Source organism: Phocoena sinus, chromosome 10 (assembly GCF_008692025.1).
Source record: "Phocoena sinus isolate mPhoSin1 chromosome 10, mPhoSin1.pri, whole genome shotgun sequence".
Taxonomy (NCBI): Eukaryota; Metazoa; Chordata; class Mammalia; order Artiodactyla; family Phocoenidae; genus Phocoena; species Phocoena sinus.
In genome coordinates this window covers 1,662,317-1,688,707 of record NC_045772.1, presented here as the reverse complement: position 1 = coordinate 1,688,707, position 26,391 = coordinate 1,662,317, and the positions used below count along the sequence as shown (strand labels likewise).

Below are 26,391 nucleotides of genomic sequence, written 5' to 3'. Positions count from 1 at the left end.
CACCCAGGCCCGGGGGTGTTGGGGCCCTTCTGTCCTTCCTTCCTCTGTCCCCACAGTCCCGCTTCCAACTCCTGAGAGCTCTACTGCTGTCTCCTTGCTTCCTTGCCTGTCGCCAAAATCCACTCTCGTTTCACACAAGCCGAGTCCAGGTGGCTCTCTGAGGGGACCCTTGAGGTGGGCTGGCCGTGGCGTCTCTGCTGCTCTCTGCGTTGCTCCCAGGGCTGTGGCTTCCCTCTCAGGCCACCCCTGGCTGCTCTGCCTCTTTCTGAAGCAGGACAACTGGGTGACTGTGGGCAGCTTGGGGTCCTCTGTGTCTGCAGCAGTCTCTGTCCTACAGCGGGGAGTAGGACAGGCTTCAGGTACCAGGCTGGGGAGTCAGGGCGCTGTCACTGCCCGGTCAGGGCGACCTCCTCCTTGTCTGTAGCCCCTGAGCCGAAGGGCCGTGCTTGTTTGTGAGACGGCGGGGAAGGGGTGCGGAAAGACGGGCTTGCCGAGGGCCCGCGGTATTTCAGGCTCTGATGACGGCTTTTTGGAATCCTCCACCAGACGTGCCTCCGCCTCCCCAAGCCTGTGTGTGCAGCCCACAGGCCATTTAAGGACACATCTTCCTGGCTTGACCTGGGGCTCACTGTTACGGCGGGTGCCCCGCGGGTACCGGGCACGGGTCGGAGGGCTGGCCACTCTCAAGCGAGTGGGCCGCCATGATGTTCCAGGACAGCGTGGGAAGGTAACTCTCAGCCCCGACGTGGACCTGGGGGCATGGCTTCCTCTGTTCTCGCTTCCCGGGACGCCAGCCCAGCGCTGTGAGCACCAGGGAGCAAATAAAATAGTGCCTCTCGGGTATTTATTTATGGTCGATTGCCTCTCCTGCCCCAGCTGGATGGAGCGCCCTGCCCACCGCGCTCTCCCCGGCCCGCGGCCGAGGCACATGGGGGCGGATTTCAGGCCCACGTGTGACCTTGCAGTGCATCCTTCCTCAGAGCGTGATTCCAGGTCCCACAAAGGCCGTCGTGGCTTCATGAACTGAAGGGCGTGCTTTGCGCACTGCGCTGGGTCGGCATCCGTGTTCGGGCTGATCCAGGTTAATGCAGTTAAGACACTGCATCCCGGGCCTTGATCACGGTCTGCCTGAGAGGGCGCCTGGCCCAGGGGGCGGGAGGACCTGGACACGGGGAAGCGGGGCTGCAGGGAACGGGAGCCGCGATGCTGCCCTCCCCAGGGCCCTGGACCATCCCAGACCTGGCCCTCCCACCAGAGCTTCCCTAGAAGCCCAGATGGGGGCCTGACCAAGTGCCTGATGTTGGAAACCTCCCGCCACCCATCATGGGGGGTTTCGTGGCGTGCGTGCTCTCGTGCACAGACTGGGGGGGGGCAGAGCCAGGACTCCAAGGTTCCTGTGTCACCTGCCAGCTGCAGGCCTCCAGCGCTAGGCCCTGCATCTTTGCCTGCTGTGCATCCCCTGGCCTCGCTCCACCCCAACTCCCAGATCAGGGACAGGCTGGGGGTCTCCTGTCAGCTGGCTTCCCTGCAGAGCCCCCCGTGCCGCAGAGAAAGGCTGCAGGAGAAGGGCCTCTGCACCCCTCCTCCCCACGCCTGCTGGGCAGTGGCCCTGAGCCCGAGGGGAGGGTGGCTCAGTGAAGGCCTCTGCCCCGTTCAGAGCAGGCCCGGCTTTGCAGAGTTTCATGGGGTCACCTCCACACCCAGCATCTGGGAGCCATCAGGGCCGCGTTTGGGCCTCAGCTCTGAGACGGCCTGCCCAGCCACAAAGCTGGAAGACTTTCTGGCGTTTTAAGGAAAAGTTTGCTGATGACCGAGCCTGTGATAAAATTTTGTTTCATTCCTATAAAGATCAAAATGGGTCTTTCCCGGGACTTCCCTGGCGGTCCAGCGGTTAAGACTTCACCTTCTAATGCAGAGGGTGTGGGTTCAATCCCTGGTCGTGGAGCTAAGATCCCACATGCCTCGCGGCCAAAAAAAAAAAATGAGTCTTTCCCCATTTTGCTGGCCCGGGATCCCCCATGCCTTGCAGGAGCTGCCGTGTAGCTGGGGAGGGCAGGCGCCGTCTGGGCTGGGCCTGGAAAGGGCCTCTCGGCTTCCCTGAGGTCCGCTGGCCGGGCCACCACCTCCTTGCAGGATCCTGGGAAGTTCATTCTAGTTACACGTGCAGAAAAAGGAGGAAATGGGTTTGGGGAACTTTGTCCCAAGCCAGTGGACCCCACAGCCGGGGCATCTCCAAGTGGCGCCATCGGGGGATTGGGGGTGGATTAACCCAGAGCCTTCGGAAGCCCAGGAAGAGTGTAGGGACGATGAGCCGTCCCTTGGGAGGGAATCTGGCCCCTTTTCTCTGACGCTGTTGGGAGCACGGAGCCGGATCGTCCTCCCTGGGCTCTGAGCCGGTGTGTCCTGGGACCCCTGGCCCTGCAGCCTGAGGCCCGACACCTGCCCTCCTCCACCCACACCACCTGCCCTCGGCACAGGCTCGAGGACGTGCAGGTGCCCTGGTCCGCAGATGTCCCTGGAGGGACAGACCAGTGCCCGGTGGGCTTTCCTCCACGTTCCTGGGACACTGGGGGCAGGAAAGGCATCGCCCACCTGACGTGGTGGGAAGATTGCCCCCGCCTTGAGTTCTGTCTAAACCCAGAAACTTCCCAGACATCCTGCTGACCCTCCCGGCGGCAGTGACCCCAGACATGGCAGGCTGACCCCATGCCCGCCCTGTGGCCACAGCTTGCTCTTGTCCACGACCGGAAGCTGGTTCTGCCTCTGAACACCGAAGGTGGCTGCCTGACGGGGCAGCGATGGGGCGGGGCGGCGATGGGGCCGCGGAAGCCGGACACATTCTTAGAAGCTTGGCAGTGAGATACAGGCCAGGAGCATAAACTCGACTCACGGGGCCACGGCAGCCAGGCTCGATGAGCAGGCCCAGTCCTTGCCTGGTGATAGAAGGAAATGGAAAGTTCTGAAAGAGCAGGGAGCCTGGAGCGTCACCCCTCCCCCACACCGGCCTCAGCTCCGGGAGGAGGGAGGGACCTGCCATGCCCCGCGTGTTAGGGGTCGGGGTGCGGGTGACAGGAGAAGATTCAGGGGCTCCGGGGGCGAGGAGGGTGGGCAGCGTGCTGGGGGAGGGGCTGGGTGGCAGCGGTACCTCTGGGGGCTCGCTGGGGACATGGGAGGATGGACTGGAGGTGGCTGGATCCCATCCCTGCTGCCTCTCCCCTGTGGTCACCCCCTCCCAAGGAGCACCCAGAGCCAGCCTTTTCACCACCGTGCATTCTTCTCCAGGGCTGGTTGGGTGACGGTCCAGGAGCCGAGTGCTGGGGCCCTCCAGGTACATCCGCTCCCAGCCGGGCTGTGAGTGGACCCCACACGGGGAAGGGTGCTGGACCCGGATGCACAAGCTGGAGTGACTAGAGGAACCCTCGTTCCAGCCTTGGTTTACTGGTGTGGACGCTGCGGCCAGGACTGTGTGTGCCGGTCATCCCTGGGGCTGAGGGACAAACCCGAGCTCCAGGCTTTGTCTTTCCACCCCAGGCTGCTGACCTGGAGGGCGTCAGGGGGCTTCTCTGAGCCAGTGTCATCTTTGGAAGGAGGGGACGCTGCAGCTCCAGCCCCCAGGGCTGTGGAGCAAGAGATGCTTAGACAGAGTGTGTGTGGCCCCCGCCCAGCCTGGGAGGCCTCGGCCACCACTGACAGCTTTGGTCACCAGTGGCGCCTGGGGCGGCACCCGGGGCAGGGCCCCTGGCCAGAGGCTCGCAGGAAGCCCCCATCATCCCCATGGAGGGACGCCCGCCTGGCGCTCAGCCGGAAGGCCCTTCTTAGCATCCGCGCCGCCCGCGGCCGTGTCAACAAACCCATATTAAGACACATCTGTCCGACTTCTCTCCTGTGTCCTGGACAGAAAGCAGTGGCCGGAGCAATCACGCTGCACTGAATGCTCCCAAGCCTCCAGCGGGAAGGCTGAGGGAGCGAAGGATCTCATTGTCCTGCCGCCAGCCCGGGTCGGGCTCCTTGCGTCACAGCCACCTCGGGACCTGCCGATATTGAGGGGCTGCGCCCAGAGCCCCCATCTCGCTGCTGCTGCCCTGCAGCCCCGTCTGATGGCACAGAGCCCGCACCTCTCGCAGGGCCTGGTCCTGCCCGGCTCCCAGGTGTGTGTGTGGTGGGTGACTCAGGGCTAAGGCTACTCCTGCTGCCCCACCGCGGGGGTCCGCCCGCCGGGTGTTTGCTGAACTGCCCGGGTGGGGTGGCAGAGGTGCTGGGCGCCAGGCTGGGCCTCCTCCAGACGCACCAAGCAGGGCAGACGAGGCAGTGACTTGCGATGGCCCAGACCCCGGTCTCCTCCTGTCCCTTCCCCTCCCACTCCCCAGCGATGCCTGCCCACCCTCTGAGCTGCGAGGGCTCCGGGGGCACAGAGCCCTGGTTGGGAAGGACCCTCATGAGGTCTTTCCTCAACTGAAAGACGACGTCCGGGCAGGGGCTTCTCGTGCTTGGCAGCAGGCAGCCTGAGGCCAGCCGGGGGCGCAGTGCTGCCTGTCTCTATCTGTCCCTCCCTCCCTCCCCACTCTAGCGCACATTTCTAGAACCTTCTATGCACAAGATGCTGTGCCGGGTGTACAGCAGGGGATAGAGCAGGCCGGGCCCCACTGTCACGGAGCTGACCTTTTGTGGGGCTCAGACTCCCCAAATCCACGCTCCAATTCATGTGTCACTGGCCTCGTGAAGGGTCAGGGCACCCGAGGGAGACCCTGGGGCCTGTGGTCGGCGGAAGGGGCAGGAGAGAGGCCTCCATCGCGGGGGAGGTCTGGGCCAGGCTTGAGAGGCGTGGAGAAGGGCGTTGGGACAGTGGACCCCCTGCAGCGAGGGCAAGGGTGGGGGAAAGGCTTCAGGCAGGCGGCCAGTGGGCATGGGCAGGGTGGTTTGGTCCACAGTCAGAAAGGGTATCCGGCATGGCCCACAGGACGGAATCCTGTGCTCAGTGACAAGATGCCGGAGACAGATGTCACGACACGGAAGCGACACTAAAGGTTGAATTAGAAAGAAAGAAAAGAAGCAACAGGACAAGAAAACACGTGTAGGTTTACGTAGCTCCGTGTCATGGGGCAGATGGAAAGAGTAGAGGATGCGCCTCACGGGTCAGAGGTTGGTTCTGAACACCTGGCCCCACGCCTGCGCAGTCCCCCAAGGCCTTGGGCTGACTCCCTGGGACCTTGGCCCCCCCTTGTAAGCGGGGAGGACGGCTCTGTCCCCAGGAGTCACGGGGGCCTCAGGGAGCCCAGACAGAGCCCTCTGGCCAGCTCCCAGCCCCGAGCCGGCCTTGCCTCTGTAGCCGGGTTGGTGCCGCCTTTGCCCCAGAGGGAGCCTTGGTGCAGCCGGGCTGTGAATGGGACTTCATTTCTAAAGCTATAGGCCCATGGGCCCCATTCCCCAGACCCCAACCCTGGCTCCAGCCTGTGCTTTTCATGGAGGCAGAGCTATAAATAACCCCCAATTTGCAGCTCTGCGGACACCAGGCAGGGGAGCCATTCATCCTGCTGCCCAGGTGGCCACCAGCTGTTGCTGGATTCTTGGAACAGAAAAAGGGAGAGATTCAGAGAGAGGGCTTAGCTTCCAGCCCACCACAGCCTGGAGCCTCCCTCCTGTGGCCCTGGGCACTTCCTTCCCTTCAAGCCATGGGCGCCCCAGGGCGGCAGGGTGCCCCCGGCACTGAGTGGGGCCGGGCAGCCCCGGCAGTGAAGGAAAGCAGCCGGGGAACAGGGAGCACAGGGCACGAGGGGTACAGGTAAGCCGAGGGCTGGTGGCTTTCCCAAACTGCTGGGAGACCCCCGGACTCATCCTGCCGCGCATCCTGCATCCAGCGGCAGCCCCACGAGAGTGACGCGCGGAGACCCCCAGGCACCGGGACTGCGTCAGCCCCACCTCCCAAGTAGGAAGGGCTGGGCATCCCTGGGCGGGGCACCGAGCCCATTTCAGCGTGCCACCTCCAGTGTTTCCAGAAGACTCCAGCCCTTGAACTGAGGGTCTTAGATTCCTGTATCTCCAGTGGGCGTTTCACCCCCCAGGGCCCTTGCTCTCTGATTCAGCAGCTTCTCTCGGGTGGTTGGCAGGTCCTTGCCGTTACCCTGGCACAATCCAGCCTCTGGGGATTTCAGCAGGAAGATAGTGATGCCGGGCAGGGCCCTGTGCTTCGACCGGACCTGAGCTCAGTGTTATGGGGAGACTTGGGGAGGCAGATCAAGGCAGTAACCAAGGAAACCGGATCCGAATGTCCAGGCCCAGTTTGTCCCATTTTGGAGCCTCTCAGAACACGAGGGGCTCAAACCGCCGAGCAAATAAACAGACCGTCAGGAAAGACTTCCTTCCCATTACTCTAAGTCAAGCTTCATAAATCTTACAGCACAGGCGAGAAGCTTCCGTTAGAGACACCTTTCCCAGATTGTAAGATAAAACACGCGCAAAGCTATTTGATTGGGTGGAAGCAGTGTATCCTTCTTGCAAACACGATAGGTTCTGCTGTGGTGTCCAAACGCAGCCTCTCCCTGGTACTTGATCAAACACCCGCGCCCCTCATTTCCCAGGCTCTGTGCTGAGTTCACGCAACCTGCCCACAGTTCAGTCCACTTCCCAGGGGCCAGGGGGACTTGTGCTAGTCAATCCTGAGTGTGGGACATGGAACGTGGGATGTGGCCTGCCCCCTGACCTGTACCCTGTTTTCTGTGCCCCAGGGAGGGCGTCTGTGGTGGGTTGGATTCAACAGAGAGATGCGTTGAAGTTCTAATCTGTGTGCCTGTGAATGTGGCCTTAGGTGGAAATGTAATCAGATATAATCAGGTTCAGATGAGTTCATCAAGGTGGGCTCTGATCCATTGACTGGGGTCCTTATAGGAGGAGGAAATACCACGTGAAGACAGAGGCACCTGGCGAGCAGGCCATGTGATGATGGAGGTGGAGACTGGAGTGATGTGTCCACCTTCAGCCCCGGGAGGCACCAGCCTCCTCCTGGGCCAGCATCTCCCTATCAATACCTTTCCACAGGCCTCACAACCTCCCTTCCTGCAGGGGTAAGGGGTTGGGGTCTCTGAGGCCATCAGGGCCAACTGGCAGGTGCCCGTGTTGGCGAGGAGAGCGCAGAGCTGCTGGAGGACAGGGAGGTTGGTCTGGAGAACACCCTCCAAGAGCCGCTGGCACCTCTAGTTCCGTGGGCGGAAACTCGATGGTTCCCCACTTACAATGGTGACCCCAAGCCCCCACCTCCACCCGTCTGCCCCACTGTTTACTTCTCGAGAGGTGGTCACAGGTTGCTTCTTTACAGTTCCTCTCTGGGCCAGTCAGGAAGAGCTTGGGCAGAGGCCTTGGAGCCCATGGGCTGTCCCTGGCTTCTTGCATCACTGCCGGCTGACCTTCCCCATGGACGCAGGAGGGGGAGAGGTGGGAAGCCCAGAATTCCTCGTGTTGACTATGCATTGGCCATGCATGCCTCAGGAGTCAGAGGGAGGCAGGGTGGGGTCAACACAGCCACCGATGCCACCCCTTCCCTCCCTCCTCCTTCTGAAGTTTGCTCCAGGGGGAAGGAGGACAGAGGGGTCCCTGAGCAGTGGGTTCCTTGGCCCTTCCCAGTACGCGTGACAGTGTGTGATGCTACCAGGCGTCTCTGACTATTGGGGGAAGGAAGTCAAGTTCAGGGTTTTACGAGTGCTCTGAACGCCAAAGGTTTGAGTGGATGGCTGGATGGATGTGTGGATGGATGGATGGATGGATGGATGGATGGATGAGTGGGTGGATGGATGGTTGGATAGATGGATGGATGGATGGATGGATGGGTGGGTGGATGGATGGATGGATGGGTGGATGGATGGATGGATGGATGGATGGATGAGTGGATGAGTGGATGGATGGTGAGTGGGTGGATGGATGGATGTGTGGATGGATGGATGAGTGGGCGGATGGATGGATAGTTGGGTGGATGGATGAATGGATGGATGGATGGATGAGTGGGTGGATGGATGGATGGGTGGATGGATGGATGAGTGGATGAGTGGATGGATGGATGGTGAGTGGGTGGATGGATGGATGGATGGATGGATGGGTGGATGGATGGATGAGTGGATGAGTGGATGGATGGATGGTGAGTGGGTGGATGGATGGATGGATGGATGGGTGGATGGATGAGTGGATGAGTGGATGGATGGATGGTGAGTGGGTGGATGGATGGATGTGTGGATGGATGGATGAGTGGGCGGATGGATGGATAGTTGGGTGGATGGATGGATGGATGGATGAGTGGATGAGTGGATGGATGGATGGTGAGTGGGTGGATGGATGGATGTGTGGATGGATGGATGAGTGGGCGGATGGATGGATAGTTGGGTGGATGGATGGATGGATGGATGAGTGGATGAGTGGATGGATGGATGGTGAGTGGGTGGATGGATGGATGGATGGATGGATGGGTGGATGGATGGATGGGTGGGTGGATGGATGGATGGATGGATGGATGGGTGGATGGATGGATGGATGGATGAGTGGATGAGTGGATGGATGGATGGGTGGGTGGATGGATGGATGGATGGATGGATGGGTGGATGGATGGATGGATGGATGAGTGGATGAGTGGATGGATGGATGGGTGGGTGGATGGATGGATGGATGGATGGGTGGATGGATGGATGGATGGATGAGTGGATGAGTGGATGGATGGATGGTGAGTGGGTGGATGGATGGATGTGTGGATGGATGGATGAGTGGGCGGATGGATGGATAGTTGGGTGGATGGATGGATGGATGGATGAGTGGGTGGGTGGATGGATAGTTGGGTGGATGGGTAGACAGGTGAATGGAGGGGTGGGTGACTGGATGGATGGGCAGGTGAACAGGAGAAATGAGTGGACAGAGGACGGTTTTCTAAGTATCTCATGCACCTCACAGTGAAACTTTCTGTGAGAGCTTGATAGGTCTGCGTCCTAGTGGGGTCCTGGATTCCCTGAAAGCAGCCAGTGCTCTCAGCCTCAGTGCCCCTCTGTCATGCCCAGCGTCTCCCCCATGCAGGCAAGAGCACGCCCCTGGACCATGGCCCTCATCACTTCCTGGGAGACTGACCCACAACACAGCCCCCGCCCCCATGGGCGCCCGGCTGCCATAAGTGGTCTCCCTAAATGGAAGCGTGTCCCAGCTCTCCACGGCGGGGTGTGCAGGGGCTCCACACAGTGAGGCCGTGACGCTCCCCTGCTGCCCCCAGGAGCCCTGCCACCTCCCGGAAGCAGGGAGGTGCTTTCCTGCCTCAGGTTAAAGTGAAAAGCCGGTTGCATCTCCTGTCTACCCTCGCGAGGAGCTTCTGTCAATTCATGGGAATTTGCCCAAGAAAAATGATTGGAGTGTTTTTCTTTTCCCCTCTACTTACATTTCTTAATCCTAGTGAAATACCGAGCCAGGTAGCTCATGACAACTGTGGTTTTTCTCTCTCAATCCAATTTGCTTACCCAAATCTGGAGTGTTTTCCACGGGCGCAGGTTGCTAACCAATCGTACAGGGAAACGTCTCCCTTCTCGAGCTCTGGTGGGGACAGGTCCCCGGCAGCTAATGAATCTCACTAATCAGGGAACCGTCTCAAAAATCAATCCATTCTACTGCAACTATTTAAAGAAAAAATAATTATCGAGACTGTTCTCGCTAAATTATGCTGTCTAGAAGTTGTCGAAAGAAAATTTTGTCTAATTTTAAGATGTCATTTGGGTTTTGCAGAGTTTTCTGAGTGATTAAAGGATTCGGCATGAATGGCCGGGAGGAGAATGTGCCTTTTCTTCCCGAATTGTCGGGTCTTGGGTGTGACGTGTGCCAGCCTGGTGGGGCCCCCGGCCTTGGCCTCCATCACAGACCCCGCCCGGGAACGTGCGTGGCCTTGGGGCCACTGGACCCCAGGCTTCTCCAGGGAAAGTGGGTCTCCCCACCTGCCCCTTGGTCCTGAGAACAGGCCCACATCCTTGAGCTGGGCGTGCCCCATGGCTTGGGGCGAGTGTAGCCTGAGTGAGTGACCATGGACCTCTCTGCCCGGGAGGTAGAGGTTGACAGGCCCCTTGAGCTCAGGGGTCCCAGCAGCTGAGCTGTGCCCACTCCCATCCCACTCGCTTCCCTGATGGGTTAATCCCGGTACCAAGGGCGGACGGGGGCCTCCCGCGCTTGGCCCCGGCGTGTTCAGAACATCTGAGAAGACTCCAGAAAACTGACAGCTGCCTTGCCTGCGAAGGAGGAAGGTGTGACTCACAGAGGTTTTGCAGTTTGGGCTGGCTCACTGACGTCTGTCCATCCCAAGTGACCAAGGAGACCAGAGCAGTTCAGGGAGCCCGGAACCAGACCCCTGGGGTGGCCCCCCTCAAAGAGGAGGTGGGCTGCTCCCAAGAAGTCCCCGAGCCTCGGGCTCCCCGGCCAGGTTGGGTACAGAGGCCACCCCTGGACCGCAGAGTCAGGCCCCGGCTGGCTTGGGGGTGGTGCTGGGGTGCGGGGGGCTGCCCCTCGGAGCCCGTCCCTAGTCTGCTGGCTGGGACCCCCCTTCCTGCTCTGGCCTGGTGAGGATGGAATGGGATGGGGTCTTTGGGACCCTGTACTGACGCAGCTCTTCCTGTTGGCGTTCTGGCCTTACTGTCCTGCCCGTCTTGAGTGAGGGTGGGGGTGGGGCAGGGGCGATGACCAAACCAGTGAGGGGGGGACAGGTATGTGACCCGCACACGGTGCTGAGCGTCAGGCCCCGTGACCCCAGGAACAGTGGGGGCCATGGTAGCGATAACAAGCCACCCACCCCAGACCAGGAGCAGAAGCCGGGCGGGGTCAGAGAAGGTTCCGGAAAGCCGGGATAGGGAGGGCTCTTCGTCCCTGGCACCCTTCTCCTGGCCCGACGCTCACCTGTGTGTCCAGGACCACCTGCTCCATCCCCCCAGCATCCTCGTGGACCCCCTTTTCCGTGCACTGCCCCTGTGCCGCGGCGCAGCGAGCTTTTAAACCGTCACCTGGACCGGTGCGGACGTAGGGTCAGTGGCCACGTGTGACTGCCCAGGACGCCCTGTTAGGCCTGCGTCTCCTCACACCTTTTCCAGCTGAGCCCACTAAGCCTCAGCGACAGGGTCCACAGATGACGGACCCTACGTCCCTCCATCCTGGGGCTGAAGTCCGCCTGTCACCAAGTGGGCCTCAGAGCTGGGAGCTGGAGCAGGTGTGCGCACAGGGCCGGCCCTGCATGGGGGCTTCTCTGCACGGAGCCCCTCCCTCCCTCCCCTCTACCCGGGCAGCTCCTTACCGGGACTTCAGGGTCTGTGTTCCTTCTCCCCACGGCCCTGTGCCCGTCCGAGGCTGCTGTGAGAATCCACACCACGCTCTCAGCTGGGACGTCTGGGGCCCCCGGAACACAGGTGGGTAGCCAGGAGCTGCTGTGATTCAAGGCCCCGCTGCCGTCACAGGCCCCCCTTCCTGGCTGTCCGCTGTAATCAGCTATGGCAAAGCCCCGAAGCATATTTTGGGACCGTTGGAGGCCGTTCTATGTACCCAGTTCCTACAAGAGGAGTCGGCACAGCCTGGCACTGGGGGGAGGTTGAGGGAATGAAGCTAACCCTATAAACTGATCAATGCCAGCACAGCCCTCCCTGAAATCGCAGGTAGGGCAGACATGTGCACGCAGCGTACTCTTGATTATTGGGAACCAAGCAAAACGTGTGAGCACGTAGAAGCTCCTAATACACGCGTGAATAGACGTATACCTGTGTTTATGTTAGGAAGCCCTGTGGGGGGCGGCAGGGGGCTGTAGGCGGAGCACAGCCCCTGCGGGTCAGAATGGGAAGCAGCTCCCTGCCCCCGGGCTGCTGACTGCAGACCCAGCCGGTCCCAGGCCAGAGCAGCCCAGAGCTGGCAGCCAGGCCTCTGGAGCCAACTTGGAGGCCCCTCGGGGCTGGGATGCTGCTGGGCGGTCTTGTGGGTCCGGCACGGTGGGAGCCCCAGGACCCCATCCATCCTCTGCCCGCCAGATGCTTCTGGGGACAGAGAGGGACTGGGACAAGCCACCACCCAGGCCTCCTGGAGTCTCCCGTGGCCGCTGCCGAGACCCCGCCCCTCCTCCAGAGCACCGTGACCCCGGCCTGGGGTGTCTCGGGGACGGAGCAGCTTCTCCAGGGAGGACGGGAAATGCCGTCTCGACCTGCAGCTCTCAGAACGCTGGCTCACTGGCCTAACGTGCACAGAATAAATGCCTGTAGGAGAGTTACTCAGGCCCAAGGCCGTCGGAAAGCTGCCCTCTGACCCACCTACTGATGGTCACAGAGTCACCTGCAGGGCGGGACCTGGTGCCAGCTCCCCTGGGGATGGATGACTGAGGACGCGTGATTGGCCGTGGTCGGGGTCTGATCCACTTGGCGGGCAGCCTGGCGGGATGCGTCCAGGGCTGTGGAGACGCTCAGACCCTCTGACCCCGTAATTCCTCTCCCGGAAATATGTCCTGAGAAGATAATTCTAAAGAAGACGAAAGGCGTGTTGATAGCAGAGCTGAGCTGGAAAGCGCAAACAGCAGAGATGCCCGTCTCGGGACAGCGTGGTGGACCACAGGAGCCTGAGTTGGTCCCGGGCAGCTGGGGGTGTAGCTGTGGGGCAGCGTGGAGGGCCTAGCGGACCCGGAGATGGAGAAGGACGGGGCAGGCGGCGGCTACACAGGGGCCCTTTAACAGGGTCTGGGGGGTGGGGCTGCTTCAGGGGAGGGTCCCCTCAGGGGCCCTGGCACTGGTCCTCGGTGTGGTTGTGCTGTCCCTTGCTGGCCTCCCGAGTTCAGGATGCTGGGACCGAAGGCCTGTGTCCCGCACCAACTGCAGGACCAGCCACCCGCCTGCGGCAGAGCAGCCTGGTGCCGGGGGACACGCGCATTTCGCACCCCAGCATCCCTTGCGCCGTCCTAGCCCATAATGATGCTGAGAGAATGAAGAGCGGTGGGGCGGGGGCTTTCCCTCAGCCGCGGCCATTCCGACTGGCTCTTACATCCGCTCTGTCCTTGCATCAGCCCCCTACCCTGCCCCGACACAGCGGCCTTCATCCCATCCACAGGTGAGAAAACCGAGGCACAGAGAGGGCAGGCGCCTGACCCGAGGGCCCAGCTGTGAGCAGCGGCACACGGGGACTCGGACCCCAAGGGCTCGAGCTCCAAACGCCACCCTGGCCTCCTCTCCTCCCTGGTCGAGCCACGGTTTCTCCTGCCGGCCGGGCCCTGCCTGCTCATCCTCTTGCTGACTCTGGGAGCGCCACGGCCGCGTGGAATCAGGGAGCGTGGGGGACCCTGGTCAGGCTGGCCGGGCTCAGGCCCTCGCATCATCCCCTTCCGGCTGCTGTGTGAACGTGGAAATCTCCTAAGCTCTCTGAGCTTCCTTGTCCCCATGTGTGATGCGAAGATCAGGCGAACTGATTCCTCGTAAGTAACAACCGATAGTCAGTCTATCGATAAAGGAGCACGTGACTCCCTGTGAGGGTTAGCAAGCCAGTCCCCGTGGTTGGCAGCTGCCTGCACGGCCCAGCAGCTTGGTTCAGAGCCCCCAAGAGCCACCTGGCCTGCTCAGTCCCGCCAGGTGTGCTCACCTGGTGCGTTTGGGCATTGACGTTTCAAATGGGAGTTTGTAAAATGCAGAAGCTGCCCCTGGGTGTGTAAGGGCAAAATGGATTTCTCCCGGAATCATGGGGGTGTCCCAGCAGATGCTCCGGTTGTTTGCGTTTTCCCAAGCCCAAGGCCACCGGTCCCCTGGTTGGGTCAGGGGGAGAGCAGAGCCCGCCAGGCAGGGAGGCCCAGGTGTGCCGGGTCATCCCCACACAGCTGCCGGCCCTCCCCAGGCCATGTGGGGCCTCCCTTGGGCTCACCTGTCCTCCCACCATCGCTGTGCCCTCCTTCAGAGCGCTACGCCTCTGATTCCTCCCGTCCCCAAGGCCAGGCTGCCAGGGAGGGACGGCCTGAGAGTGGCTGTTGCCGGGAAGGTCCTCTAAGGATAGCTCGGGGGCTACCCAGGGTACCCTCTGACCTCCCAGCCCCATGGGCCTTCCTGCCTCTGCCGGTAACTGCTCCCGGGAGGAGCCTCAACGTGCCAACCTGAGGAGCACAGAGATGGGGGCCCAGGGCCCTCCTGGGGTCCTCGGAACGTTCCCTGCAGCAGTAGCATCTGGACTACATCCTCAGGGCCTGTGTCAGCTCTTCCTGCGATAGATTCTTCCAGAACCCTTGATACATCCCAGTTATATTTGACTCCCATGTGTGTGTGTAATTAAAATCTATATGCTTGTATTAAATGTCAGCCACCCCTCTCCGCATGGGTGTGGATGTGGCCTCACCACTCTGTCACCAGCAAGATCCGGGGGACTTTGGGGTAAGATATTTCCGGGTTAGATGCTGCCGGAGACAGCGGCCTCCCCGTCTCCAACGGACAAGGTCCACTTATGACCGTATCTGAGAATGTGGCCGGAGATTTCTGGAATCCCACTGGTTTTGTTCTGGACGACTCATTTTTCCAAGCTGTTCAGTAAAGTAAGCAGACTCATGTGTTCATGGAAATGAAGAAACAGTTCATTCCAAAGGGACCCATGCAATTTACGAGCAGCAAAGGGCGCAGGCATTGAGCGGAGCGATATGGTCTCCGCGATCCCCGTCCGTCTGTCCAGACTCAAGCGAGCAGCGCGCTGGTCGCTGCCGTTGCTGTCTGAGCAGGCGTGCTGTCCGCCAGACCCCGGATGGCTTCAAGGTCGTCCTGGCTGTCCCATCCTTAGGTTTGGGGGGGTGGGCGAGGGCATCTTGCAGGGGCGTGTTTCTGAGCTTCCACATCTTCGGAGCTTGTTTGTGCTGGTAAACAAAGAGGGGGTCCCGGCGTCATGGGCACCATGGTGGGGAGAGGGGTGTTGCTGGCGGCAGGGTCCCCACATACGTGCAGCTCAGTCACTAGAATAGAATTTCAGACGTCACACAGGGACATATCCACACACAAATACTTGTGCGTGCACCTGCGTACACAACATACAGGTGTGCACACACGCACACATGTACACAAACACACACACAGGATCAACAGCTGGGCACACAGGCTCTTGGCCATAGGAGGCTCCCGTGGCTGGTGAGCTGATTGAACTGGGGTCCACTCAGACCCTCTGTACCTCCTCGGGACGCTGATCAGGAAGGTTGCAATGAAGCAAATAGGGGTGCTTAGCCCAGTCGAGGAGAGCACCGGGGAGAAGCCACAGCGCTAAGTGTTCCCTTTGAACAGGGTGAATCTGGACTCTGAGGCCCTCCGGCGTCTGTCTTCCGTCCTGGCCCTTCCCGCGTATTTCCTGCCTCACATGCGTCGTCTTTTTCCCGAGATGGAAAATTCCAGAGCATTGGCCCTGGAGGGTGGACACTGCAGCTCCAGGGCTAGGCCAGCCAGAGGCCCTCGCGGGGCCTGGTGAGGGCAAGGGCTCAGGAAATGTGAGCAGGTAAGAAAAAGAGCTTTGTCTCACGGGCCTTCCAAAGAAAGGTGCTGCTGGTCTCTGCTGTTGGAGACCAGCTCTGAAGGTTTTGCAGGCTCCTGAGAAATTGCATATGTAAAGCACCATTAGCTTTTGGGGGTGTAAATGAGCTCAGCCAAAGGCCCCTCCCTCCGCTGGCTGTCAGATCTGAGTGGATTTAGCCCGGAATCCCTCTGATCCCAGGCGGCTGATTTTCAGAGCGGGGACCACAGGGGCCGGGCTCCTTCTGTCTCTTAAGGAGGAAGGAGCTGGGCCCCCAGGCAGGGCCCCAAGGCAGATGAGCTATGTCCCTGTTAGGACCCCTGGTGAGCGCACCTGTCCTGAGGGTCCTCCCTTGGGTTCTTCGTGGGCTGCAGCGCCACCCTGCTCACTTGGGAAGAGCCGTCCTGTCCCTTGAATGCACATCACTCCGTCTCCTCTTGGCTGTGGCCCTTGTCACCCTGAAGCTGCCAGGATGTGTCTTCGACTCCAGGCACAGTTTGCCCCACAGTTTTGGCAAGTTGGCCCTTGAGTCGATTGACCCAGACCCACCTGAAGCAGTCCGGTCGTGTGTCCAGGACCTGCAGCCCAGTCGGGCCCCCCGCTTCTCAGCCCCCTGGACGCCCTGGGCCCTGCCCTGCTCCCCTCCCAGCCACCAGGCCCCTGCCTGCCTGAGAGCTTGGCCCGGCGCCCTCTGTGCCCCGAGAGGCCTTCTGTTCTGTCCTTCACGAGCAGCTGGGCTGCAGGGGTGGCTTCCTTCTTGGGGGCGGCAGCCAGGAATGAGCATCTCCGGGCCTGGAATCACCCGGGTGTTCTCGCAAGGGGGAATTCGGAGAGAAGGGACACAGCCTCTCCATCCCAAGGCCCCAGCACTGGCTGCTGGAGAGATGGGGACCCTGCAGGCCGACGTCCACACGTGCACACGGTGGATGTGTGTGCGCGTGGGCATGTAGACGTGCGAGGCGGAGGGAGAGGCGTGTGGGCTGGGCCGGGTCCCAGGGCTTACGCTTCCTCTCAAAGGCTCAAGCTTGCAGACCTGGTCCACACTGGGCCCCAAGGCCCAGGACAGGCACTGGGCGCGTGGCCAGCGGGAGATCCACGCCCCTGGCCTGCACGGGCCGAGGGCCCCGTGGTTGTGACACAGGAGCAAGCTGGACCGCTGTCCACATCCGTCAGCTGCCATCCCTCTGCCCCCTCAGCACCCCCAGCCCTGGGCGACGCCCTCCCCCGCTGGGAGCTGCCACGATGCTGGGGCCAGAGGAGAGGAGGTGGTGACGTGTGGGCACGAAAGGCCCCTTTGTCCCTGGGACGTGGCGGCCCAGCCCTGCGCCTCCGTCCGCCCCCAGCAGGAAGTGGGCCGGGGCTGAGTGAGCCGAGCTCCGGTGGCCAACGAAAGGCGCTGAGTGATCAGCCTGGCCGGCCAGTGCCCTCCGCAGGGCCGGCACCCGCACGCCCGGGCCACCGCGCCAGGTGGGGACAGGGCGGGGGCCAGGCAGCAGGTGCCTGTTTGATTTGCAGACACACCCACACGACTGCTGTGCGCCAGGCCAGCCCATGAAGTGGTCCCACAAGTGTGGCAGCGAGCGTGCACATATCTGTGTGTATGTCCGTGGTGTACACGTGTGTGCTGTTTCCCACGTGTGGGTGTGGTGCATGCCTTTGTGGGTGTTTACGTGTGTGCATGTGTCTGCACGTGGGCGTGTGTGACCTCTGCATTCCTGTGCCCGTGCACACGTGTGTACGTGTGCGTGAATGTGTGTGGCCAGGCTCTGTGGCTGCAGCGTGGGCAGGACCTACGCCCCTCCCCCTATTGAAGGCACTTGAGACCCTGCCCCTCAAGCTTTCCTCCCTCTTCCTGACTGACCCTCAAATGTTGTCCCGTTATGTTTGTGGGGCTCCCCCCAGGAGAATGGGGGTGCATGTTCCCCCACGGCCGCCACCCCGCCTCTTAGTACTGCGTCTGAGACAGAGCAGAGGGGATGAAGGCTTGGTGACACGCCCTGTGCTTTGGGGAATGGGAACGGGGCCCGTGTCCTTGACCGAGGGCCTGGAGCCCAGCTGAGCTGCGGCCGGGGGGAGGAGCCTCAGGAGACCAGCAGGCATCCCAGCCCCTTGGATGCTTGGAGGCTGGCTCGGTCTCTGCCAGTGTCCGTCTACCGTCTCCAGCCCCACGGTCAGTGGCCAAGAGTGGCTTCTTTCCTCACCTGACCATGAAAGGTGTGTATTTCACACATGGACTGGCCAATCCCTGGGCCAGGTACTCCGCTTGCAGCTTCTCCTCTGTCCCCTTGGTCACCAAGCTTCCCGGGGAGGATGGAGCCCACGGGAAGCACTGCTGGCTTGAGGTCCTCTGCTGACACCACAGTGCAGGATTGAACCCTTCCCTCCTCTGCTGTCTGGTCCTGCAGGCTAGCCAGGGAAGCGTGGGTGTCAGAACCAGGCCTCTGACGTGGCCCATGCTGCCCTGCCCCGCTGGTCTGGGCCAGTGCCCTTCTGGGCTCCAGTCTCTCTGTATGGGGCCTCGCCTCGGCCTCCCTGCCTCCAGAACTGCATTTCCCTCTTGCATCTGAGGGCAGGTCTGTCACCTGAGAAGGCCACGTTCCTGCTCTTGGCTCCGCTCCCTGGGCACAGCTGGGGTCTGGGTCCCCCCGCCCCGCGGTGACAGGCTCAGTACGCTGACAGCATTTCCCTGGGTGCGGCTCAGGAGACAGACAGGAGCACAGGTCCAGATTTTTTTTAGCCGCTCTTGAGCCTCCTCCCACGCCATCTGTCCTGGATGACCCCAGAGAAACCCTCCCTTCTTTCTTTAATTCGTCACGACCGTCTCTAAGCCACGCACACAGGGTTTCCGGGGATTGGTGGGGTGTGTATTTCAATCCTGTTGCTGCCTCATGGGTTTACGGTTTGCATTTGTTGGTGTGCGACGAGGTTTTTGTGTTGTCATTTACTGTCACCAAAATGGTGCACCAGGGATGGCGGGGCTGCTCCAGGGACTTCTGCCAGAACGATGAGCGGATGAGGAAAAGAGTCCCGAGGCGATGTGCTGGGGAATGCAGCCACCTGTGGCCCGCGGGTCCTGGCAGGGCCGCGTGGAGCGCGAGGTGCGGCTAGAGCCGGGCCTGCCATGGCCTAGAGACGTTTCTGGGCAGTGAGACAGCCCGTCCCCCACGCCTGCCGTGAGAGCAGAGCCGCGTCTCCTCTTTCGTGGGAACCACGCTGATGCTCAGCTGGAGTGTTTTTCCGCTCTGACTTCAGTTGGCTGCGGGGCATTTCCGCGCTGTGAGGTCTCCCGGGCCGTCTTAGCTCAGGCTGCAGTCACAAAGCACCATAGGCTGTAGGTCTTGAACGGCAGAAATTCATTTTCTCGAAGTCCAGAGGCGAGGAGGCTGTGATGCAGGTGCGGCTGACTGGTGGGGACCCCCTCCTGGCTCACAGATGGCTGCCTGCACTGTGTCCCACGTGGGAGAGGCTGAGCTCTCTGAGGTCAGTTCCTATAAGGGCACCAATGCTGTGGGATGAGGCCCCACCCTTATGACCTCATTTAACCTCAGGTACTTCTGTAAAGGCCCTGTTTCCAAGTCCAGCCACTCTGGGGTCAGGACTTCATCCTGTGACTGCAGGGGGCGGGGGTCACAGCTCCGTCCGTAGCTCGGCCTGGAAAGGAGCCGGTCTCAGGATGACCAGCTGGCTGTGGGTAGAGAGATGCTTGGTGTGGGTCCAGGTGAGTAGCACGCTACCCACAGGGCCCTCTGCCTGCCAGTCGATCCCAGGACACTCCCGCTGTGCTCAGGCAGCTCCTGCTTGTTTGTCAGAATTGGCATCAAGGGGTCACCTGGGATGCCATCCTTGTCTGTTTTCCAGCCCACCCTTTGTTAAGACTCACCGAGTCACCCTCCCCTGCAGGGGCCCCAAGGCCCAGGCCCCCATGGGGTGAGGCCCCTCTCAGGTCCCCTATCGCCTTTGTAGGGACAGTCACTGCCTGCAGGACTGGTGGCGTGATTGGCGGCCCGCATGCAAAGTGGAAATGCTGGGATCCTTTAAAAGTTATTAAGAATTTCAAGATGCAGGAAGAGCAGGGTGGGGCCATGGGGGCCGCTGCAGCCACCAAAGCAGTGGAACCTGCTTTAAAAGGGACGCGCATCACTCTGTCCTAATTCAAAACGACCCGTAGTTCCCAGGTTCCTTGGTTCCATGCATACACTCGGTGTTCTCTCTATCACAGAGTCCCTCCTTCCAGGGTCTCTGTCACATATGGGTTCCCAGGCCCTCCCGCCACTGCCACAGAAAGGTGGTGGGTTTACCAGGAAGAGAGAGACGCAGCCCCCTTCTGCCTGGAAGCGTGGGTTTGGAGTCATCAGTTCTTAGCGGCCACGGGGTCTACCTTCCCCACCCCACCTGACAGTGACAAGGACTCGAGTCCTGATGTCACCAGTCCTGGGACGTCCTCGCGGGGGGGGGGGTCCCCTTTGTGGATGAGGCCCTTGGAGGGCCGTGGCCTCCGTACGATCTGCCAGGAGTCCCCACCCTCCCCCTGCGCACCTCCCTCCCTCCCAGCACCCACCCAGTCCCCAGGATTGCGGCCTGCAGTGGGGCAGTGCCCACTGCATCTGAGGGGGGGAGGTCCTAACCGGGAGACCTACCCCCACCGCCGCCCACTGCTGTCTTTCCTGGCTCCCGCGCAGATTCCAGACAAAGGAGAGAAGTACATTGTTGCCTCCGGGAAGGGAGGTTCTTGAAACTGTCCCCAGCGCCCTCAGTCACTACTTACTGAGTGGCCAGTGGCAGAGCTGGTGGTTGGCAGTGAGCGATTGACTGCAAGGCCAGGGAGGGGGCAGCAGTCTGGCCAGGCCACCTGATTGACACCAGGCGCTGCCCACTGGACCGTCCCATCCCTGAATCCCGGTTCCTGGAATCGGGCTGCGTAGGTACGGCTCAAGCCCCAGGCCAGCGCTGACAGCTCTCTCTTCTCTCCGCAGCACGAATCATCAAAACAAAGCAGTGGTGTGACATGCTCCCTTGTCTGGAGGGGGAAGGCTGTGACTTGTTGATCAACCGGTCAGGCTGGACGTGCACGCAGCCCGGCGGGCGGATAAAGACCACCACGGTAGGTGCGTGGCGCCGGCTGTGCGGGGGGTGCGGGAGCCTTAGACAGCAGAGTGCACTGGGGCGGGGTGCACCCCACACCCGCGATGACAGGACGGACACACAGGCTGCCAGCCCCGCCTCCTCCAGAACCTCCCTGCTCTGTGGCCGGATCAGTCTGTCCCCGGGCTGCTCAGACCCATCACACGGTCACTGAGTGTCCAGCGGCCCGAGAGGCTGGACAGAACCCCCTCCAGGCCGGTCAGCCCACACGACATTGCCGGTGAAGTTGTCCTGTTTCTGGGTGATGTACTCCCAGCTCCAGGCTGGGGGGAAGATTAGAACCCACAGAAGGGCCTCAGAACGAAGGGCCTTTAAAGAAAAAGGATTGGGGAGGGGCCGTGGGCCTCATCCAGGCCATCCCCTCGCCCCCCAGGCAGGCATGGTGACTGTTTGGAGCACAGACCCCGAGAGCCCCTGAGGGTGCCTCTGTCCCTCCTGGATCCCACCGGGAGGGACAGTTGTGGACTCTGGGCTCCCCAGGCTGGTCTCCCGCAGGCTGGGAGGCAGAGGGCGGCAAAGTGGCTTTGGGGCTGTTTGCTCTGAGATTCCTTTCCCAAAGGAAAACTCATTAAGCACAGGCTGGGATGGTGTGGGCCAGGGGAGCGGGGCTGCCCGGCCGGGGCCACGGGGACGGCTCTGGGGCTCCGTATGCTGGGCCCGCACAGTGTTGGACTCTGCCAGCCAATTTTCACCCCTCATCCGGGCTCTTCCTCGTGACATTGACGTAGACAGCTGAGGACTGGGGTGGGCTATGGCTCCTGGCCAAAATTCCCGCCTCGATGCTGGGAGACGTTATGCCAGGGAGGTCTGGGGTCTCGTGGAAGGATCTGGAAGTTCTCCCCTGGCATCCTTGGCAGAGAAGCAGGGGCCACGGCCCCTCAGGAATTAGTCTAGAGGAAAACCCACCCCTTCCTGCCCTTGCAGCCTCCGCTGGAGAAGTCGGATGGGCTGTTTCAGCAGCGTCCTTAAGAGGCCAATTAGGTGTAGCTGCTCCGAGATGAGACACAGACGCCCTGGTCCCATCGCCGGCAGGGAGGTCGGGTGGGGACAAGCCAGGCCTCCGGGGGCACATTCTGAGGACGGGGCTGTCAAGTGGACACGCGGGCCCCCGGCTGCACCCAGGCAGCCCATCAGAGGTCTCGGAGGCCTCTTGTGTTGGCGGGAGTTCAGGCAGGGGGGCCCTGCCTGCAGCCTCCCCTTGCAGGCCTGGGGGCCCGTCCCGAGCAGGGCCGCCCACGAGGGGCGTTGGGCTGGGCTGCAGCGGGCGCCCCCGGGTCTCCAGTCGTTGAAGCCGCAGCCGTGCGCTTGTCTGAGCGTCGGCCGTGCTTGTTCATGCACGTGCAGCACGGAAGCGAGGGATCTGTCGTCACACCTGGCAAGTGTACAGGTGTGCCAGCTCATCACCTGCCACCTGCCTCACTGCTCCGGGAGCGGAAGGGCCCCTGAGGTGGGGCTGCTGCCTCCCCGACCGTCTAGGAAGCAGCTGACCTTTCCAGGTTTCCCGGAAGGTGGAGACTGGGGGACAAGCAGACCCCTGGACCCCCGGGGCCACCGCCCGCAGATCCGTGGGGCCTGGGGTCAGCGTGTGGATGTGCAGGGAGCCCGGGCCAGCCCTGGTGCGGGAGGCGCTGCGTCGGGGGTCTTTTGAATGAACACCCACAGGAGGTGAGGCTTGGAGGGGGCTCCGGGCCACCCGCCCTCCGTGGCGGGCCTGGCTGTGCGTGGCTGCGGGGTCAGGCCTGCCCTCCAGGTCACGTGGCCCCAGGCAGCACCCCTCAGTCTCCTCACGGTGAATCGGGGCGTCTCCTCCCATCAAGCCCCCGAGCCCGTCCCGGCTCCCGGCGCCCTGCGCCCCCGCCCCTCGGAAGTTCTGGGGGGCCTCTACGTGCAAAGGGCGCTTCTTCGGCAGCTCTAGCACCCTATCCCTGCAAGCGCAGCCTCAGTTCCTTAAGTTGCTCTAAGACCTTTGCTGAGAAGGTGAAGACAGTCGTTCCCTTCGGGCTCACAGGTCTCGGAGCTCAGAACCATCACCTCAGGTTTCCAGCCGTGAAAACTGCAGCTGGGGTGGCTGAGGCAGGCCACGGCCGGGGGTCAGTGAGCCGTGGAGGTGGGTCTGCCCAACTCAGACGGGGCCTTGGTGCTGCAGAAGGCCCACGCGTCTTCCAGGTGAGAAGACAGTCTCTGATGCGCGCATCCTGGGATCAGCCCGCCCTGGAGAGCGCCTCGTGCTGGAACAGGTGCATCAGGAGAAGCCCACGGTCCAGGCAGGAAGGCCCCGCCACACCTGGGGCAGGTCAGGGAGGGGTGCACCCGCTCAGGGCCCCTTCACTCCCCCGGCGGGAGGCGCTCACGCTCGGAGACACGGCCGAGTGGCCGGACGTGTTCCGTGACAGTGACCTCCCGCCTATGTGCCGGCCCGCAGGGTCGCATCCCCACCGGGGAAGTGGGCCCCGCGTGCTTGGGTTGGCAGATCCTGCTGAGCGATGGGACCAGCGAGCTCTGTCATCGTCCCAAGTGTCTGCAGAGGTGACCCTGGCCTGCGTGCAGAGACCTGTTTTCAAAGCTTGTTCTTAAAAGCTTACTTGAGCTCTTGACCAAACACCTTATAATTGGAGCACGCAATCCCCTTCCACGATTGCATCTCGGGCCTCTTACAGACGGCAGATTAGCACCGTGGGGTTTCACATTTTAGCATAAATTGGTTTTCCGCGAGGGGGGCTGTAAGACACCTCAGGATTGCTTGGCCACGTAACTGCTAATTCATCCCAGGTGCCAGGGTCTCAGCCCAGCGCCCCTGCAGCCAGGGCCACGTCCGGAAGTGGCTGTCACCCCCCCCAACCACTGCCTGGTCACGCCCCACCCCCTTCTCTGCATGGGCCGTAGCTCTCCCTTCTCTGTGTCCCCAGCAAACCATGAGCTGCCTGAGGGCAGGCGCAGGCCTTGTGGTCCCGCCAGCCCCGGTCCCTCTTTCGGGGCTTCCGTACATCCATGTGATAAATTGATTAATGGATTAGCAGAGCCCAGACCCCAGGCACATGCTGACGTTTGCATCTCCTGGATCACCTCTTTTCAAAGTGCAGGTCGTCACCCCGTTAGTGGGTCGTGAAATTAATTTAGTGGCTCACGATCAGCGTTTAAAAGAAAGAGGAAGAAACAGAATAAAAACATTTGGACGCTCTGGGTCTTGAGGGCGAAAGCTGCTTCGTGAAGTGCACACAGGGTCACAGGTGAGGTCATGCAGGTACCAGGACAGGTTGCAGTGAAGAGCTGGGGACCCGGCATCCAGGAGGTACTCAGGGCGGCGGGGGGGACCTGGCGTCTGTGGTTCCCACGATCCCTGTTCTGAGGGCTGCCTGTGACGTTGGTCGGCACCGGGCAAGTTGAGCAGGTGGACATCACAGGCCCTCCCCAAGGTCGCAAACAGCATCCCCTCCTTGGCCCTCTCGCGGCCCCTTAGAGCAGAGCTGACCGGGCAGGCAGAGGGGAAGGAAAAGGCCAGGCCCCAGGTAGGCGTGAGGCCCCCGCGAGTGCAGTGCCGTCCTGCCCACCCTCGGCTTCTGTCCAGATGTGAACAGCTGGGGCGGCGCCCGGGCTTTAGTGGCACTCAGGACAGTCGGATACGTGCTCCATCTGCCACGTACGGTGCTTCTGTGTTAAAGACGCTCCACAGTAGCTGCTATAACGAATACCTCCTAGACCAGAACAGACCACCTGGTTGAATCCGTCTCTCAGATGAGCAGTTAAGTCCTACGTTTTAATTCTGTGCTGCGTGGACACGCCACCGTGGGGGGCAAGGGGTATTCTGGGGGGGTGTCTGTACAATCTACTCCAGGACCTTGGATGTCATGGAAATTCATGACAAGAGAAGCGCTTTCCCAGGAGCTGCCTCTGATCACCTTTGCCCCAGGAAGTCCAAATTCTGCCCAGGCCCAGGTGTCCTGGACCTGGGAGTGCACAGCAGCGAGGTGCGGATGGGCCCCTGGGGGGCTCCCTTAGGCCCCGGAGGGATGGAGGAGTGCCCAGCTCTGCCTGAAGCCTGGAGGCCTGCGGCTCACCACCCCTGCCTCCCTCATCTTGTCGTGAACTGGCCGTGCTTGGGCCGGGCAGCCCAGCACTTAGGCCAGCGTGCACTGCACACACTGACCCACTGACCCACATCCAGGCCCAGGCGGCTCTTACTGTCGCTCCTCCATGCCGAGTGTCCATCCTCCACGTGGCTGGTCCAGGATTGAAGAGCCAGCCCGGTACGGGGCAGGGGGTGAGGAGGGAGCAGTGCCGCTTCTGGTTGTCGGTCCTCACCGTCCCAGGGCCGGCCGGCCTCATCCGGGCTGCCCCCGCAGACCCAGTGTCGCCTCACCCAGGAAGCTTGGAGCTTCCGGAGGGAGGAGTCCCAGGTCCGACCTGGAGGCCTCTGCGTTCCCGGATTCAAAATGTACTACCCGAGGGCCTCGTGTGTGTCCAGTGTGGGCCCCTCCCACCGAGATTTCCTGAGAAAGGCTGTCCAGGGCCTTCTGTCCAAGGAGCTCACCCAGCACGTGGCCCAGGCCTCCACGCTTCAGCCAGGGTCCTTGTGCCAGGTGCCCACCCAGGGCTGGACACACAGAAGGAGGAGCCTCGGGGGCCCCGAGCACTGGACCCCTCACGCTGGGGCTCACGTTCTCGAAGGGCAGTCAGGGGGCACTTCACAGGTGCTTGTACCAGGCTCCCAGGTGTAAAGAACAGAATACACGCTTCCCACTTCTGCCCGCTGGACACCCCTGGATGTGGCGGGGACGTGTGGGGAGTGAACGGAAGAGGAGGCAACAGCAAAGCCAAATGGGAGAGGCAGCTGCACTCGGCAGGTCACGGGGAGCTGAACCCCAGAGGAGCGGCAGGGTCATGCTCAGAACCCAGGACTCAGGAGTCGGGGTGCAGGCCCCCTGCGTGTGGAATGGAGGTGGAGCTGACAGGGGGCCGGTGGCAAGGCTGCAGGAGGGCTCCCAGGTCCTCCCTACCTGGACCGTGGCTGGGGCCCCCTGTGTGCCCCGCAGGAGCCTGGAGGCCCCAGAGGCTCACGCCGGGGAGGAATCACACCTTCACGACTCTGGACCCCACAAGGCCAACGCCAAGTGTAGGGGAACTTCCTGAAAACCCGGAGATGGAGAGAAACCCAAGTCCCGAGATGTGAGACCCACCCACTCCCAGAGGGTGCAGTCAGGACACGGGGGGTTCTTTACCGAGAAACTTAGGCTCTGAGCTTCCCACGGCTGCTGTAGCAAGTGACCACACACTGGGTGACTTCCAGGAACAAAAATCACCCCCTCGCAGTGTGGAGGCCAGAGGTCCAGAGGGGTCAGTGTGGCCGTGCTCCCTCTGCATCCTCGGGGAGGGTCCTTCCTGACTCTTCCAGCCTCTGGGGTTTGCCTGCCGTCCTGGGGCCTCCTGGACTGTGGCCACGTCCCACCAGGCTCGGCCTCCGGCTTCCTCCCCGGGCATCTGAACTTCCCTCTTTCCCTTTACAGAGATGCCAGCATCTCATTTAGGGCCCGCCCTACATGAGGGATGATTTCATCTCAAGGTCCTTAACTAATTGCATCTTCAAAGATCCAATTCCGAAGAAGGTCATATTCTGAGGTTTCAGGTGGACAAGAGTTTGGGGGGAGGGTATCCTGCTAGCCTACCAACCAAGCCTGATGCAGAACCTGGGTGCTGTGAGCTGGGGTCTGAGGCCCCTCTGTGAAGCCCCCCATCCCCCCACCGGGCTTCTAGCATCAGGGTCCTCGTCTGGTGGGA

The 26,391-nt window shown here is 61.6% G+C and overlaps 1 protein-coding gene across 2 annotated transcripts in view; it reads left to right on the top strand.

The window, feature by feature from the left end:
- Nucleotides 1-26,391, top strand: part of TAFA5 (TAFA chemokine like family member 5) — a 192,191-nt gene that overhangs the window by 141,141 nt on the left and 24,659 nt on the right. The window contains exon 3 of one of the 2 annotated variants that reach the window (XM_032645846.1): nt 20,451-20,582. In XM_032645846.1, coding sequence (XP_032501737.1) covers nt 20,451-20,582 — 132 coding nt within the window. The remainder of the gene's footprint in view (nt 1-20,450; nt 20,583-26,391) is intronic. The other variant, XM_032645847.1, reaches the window with a different exon arrangement.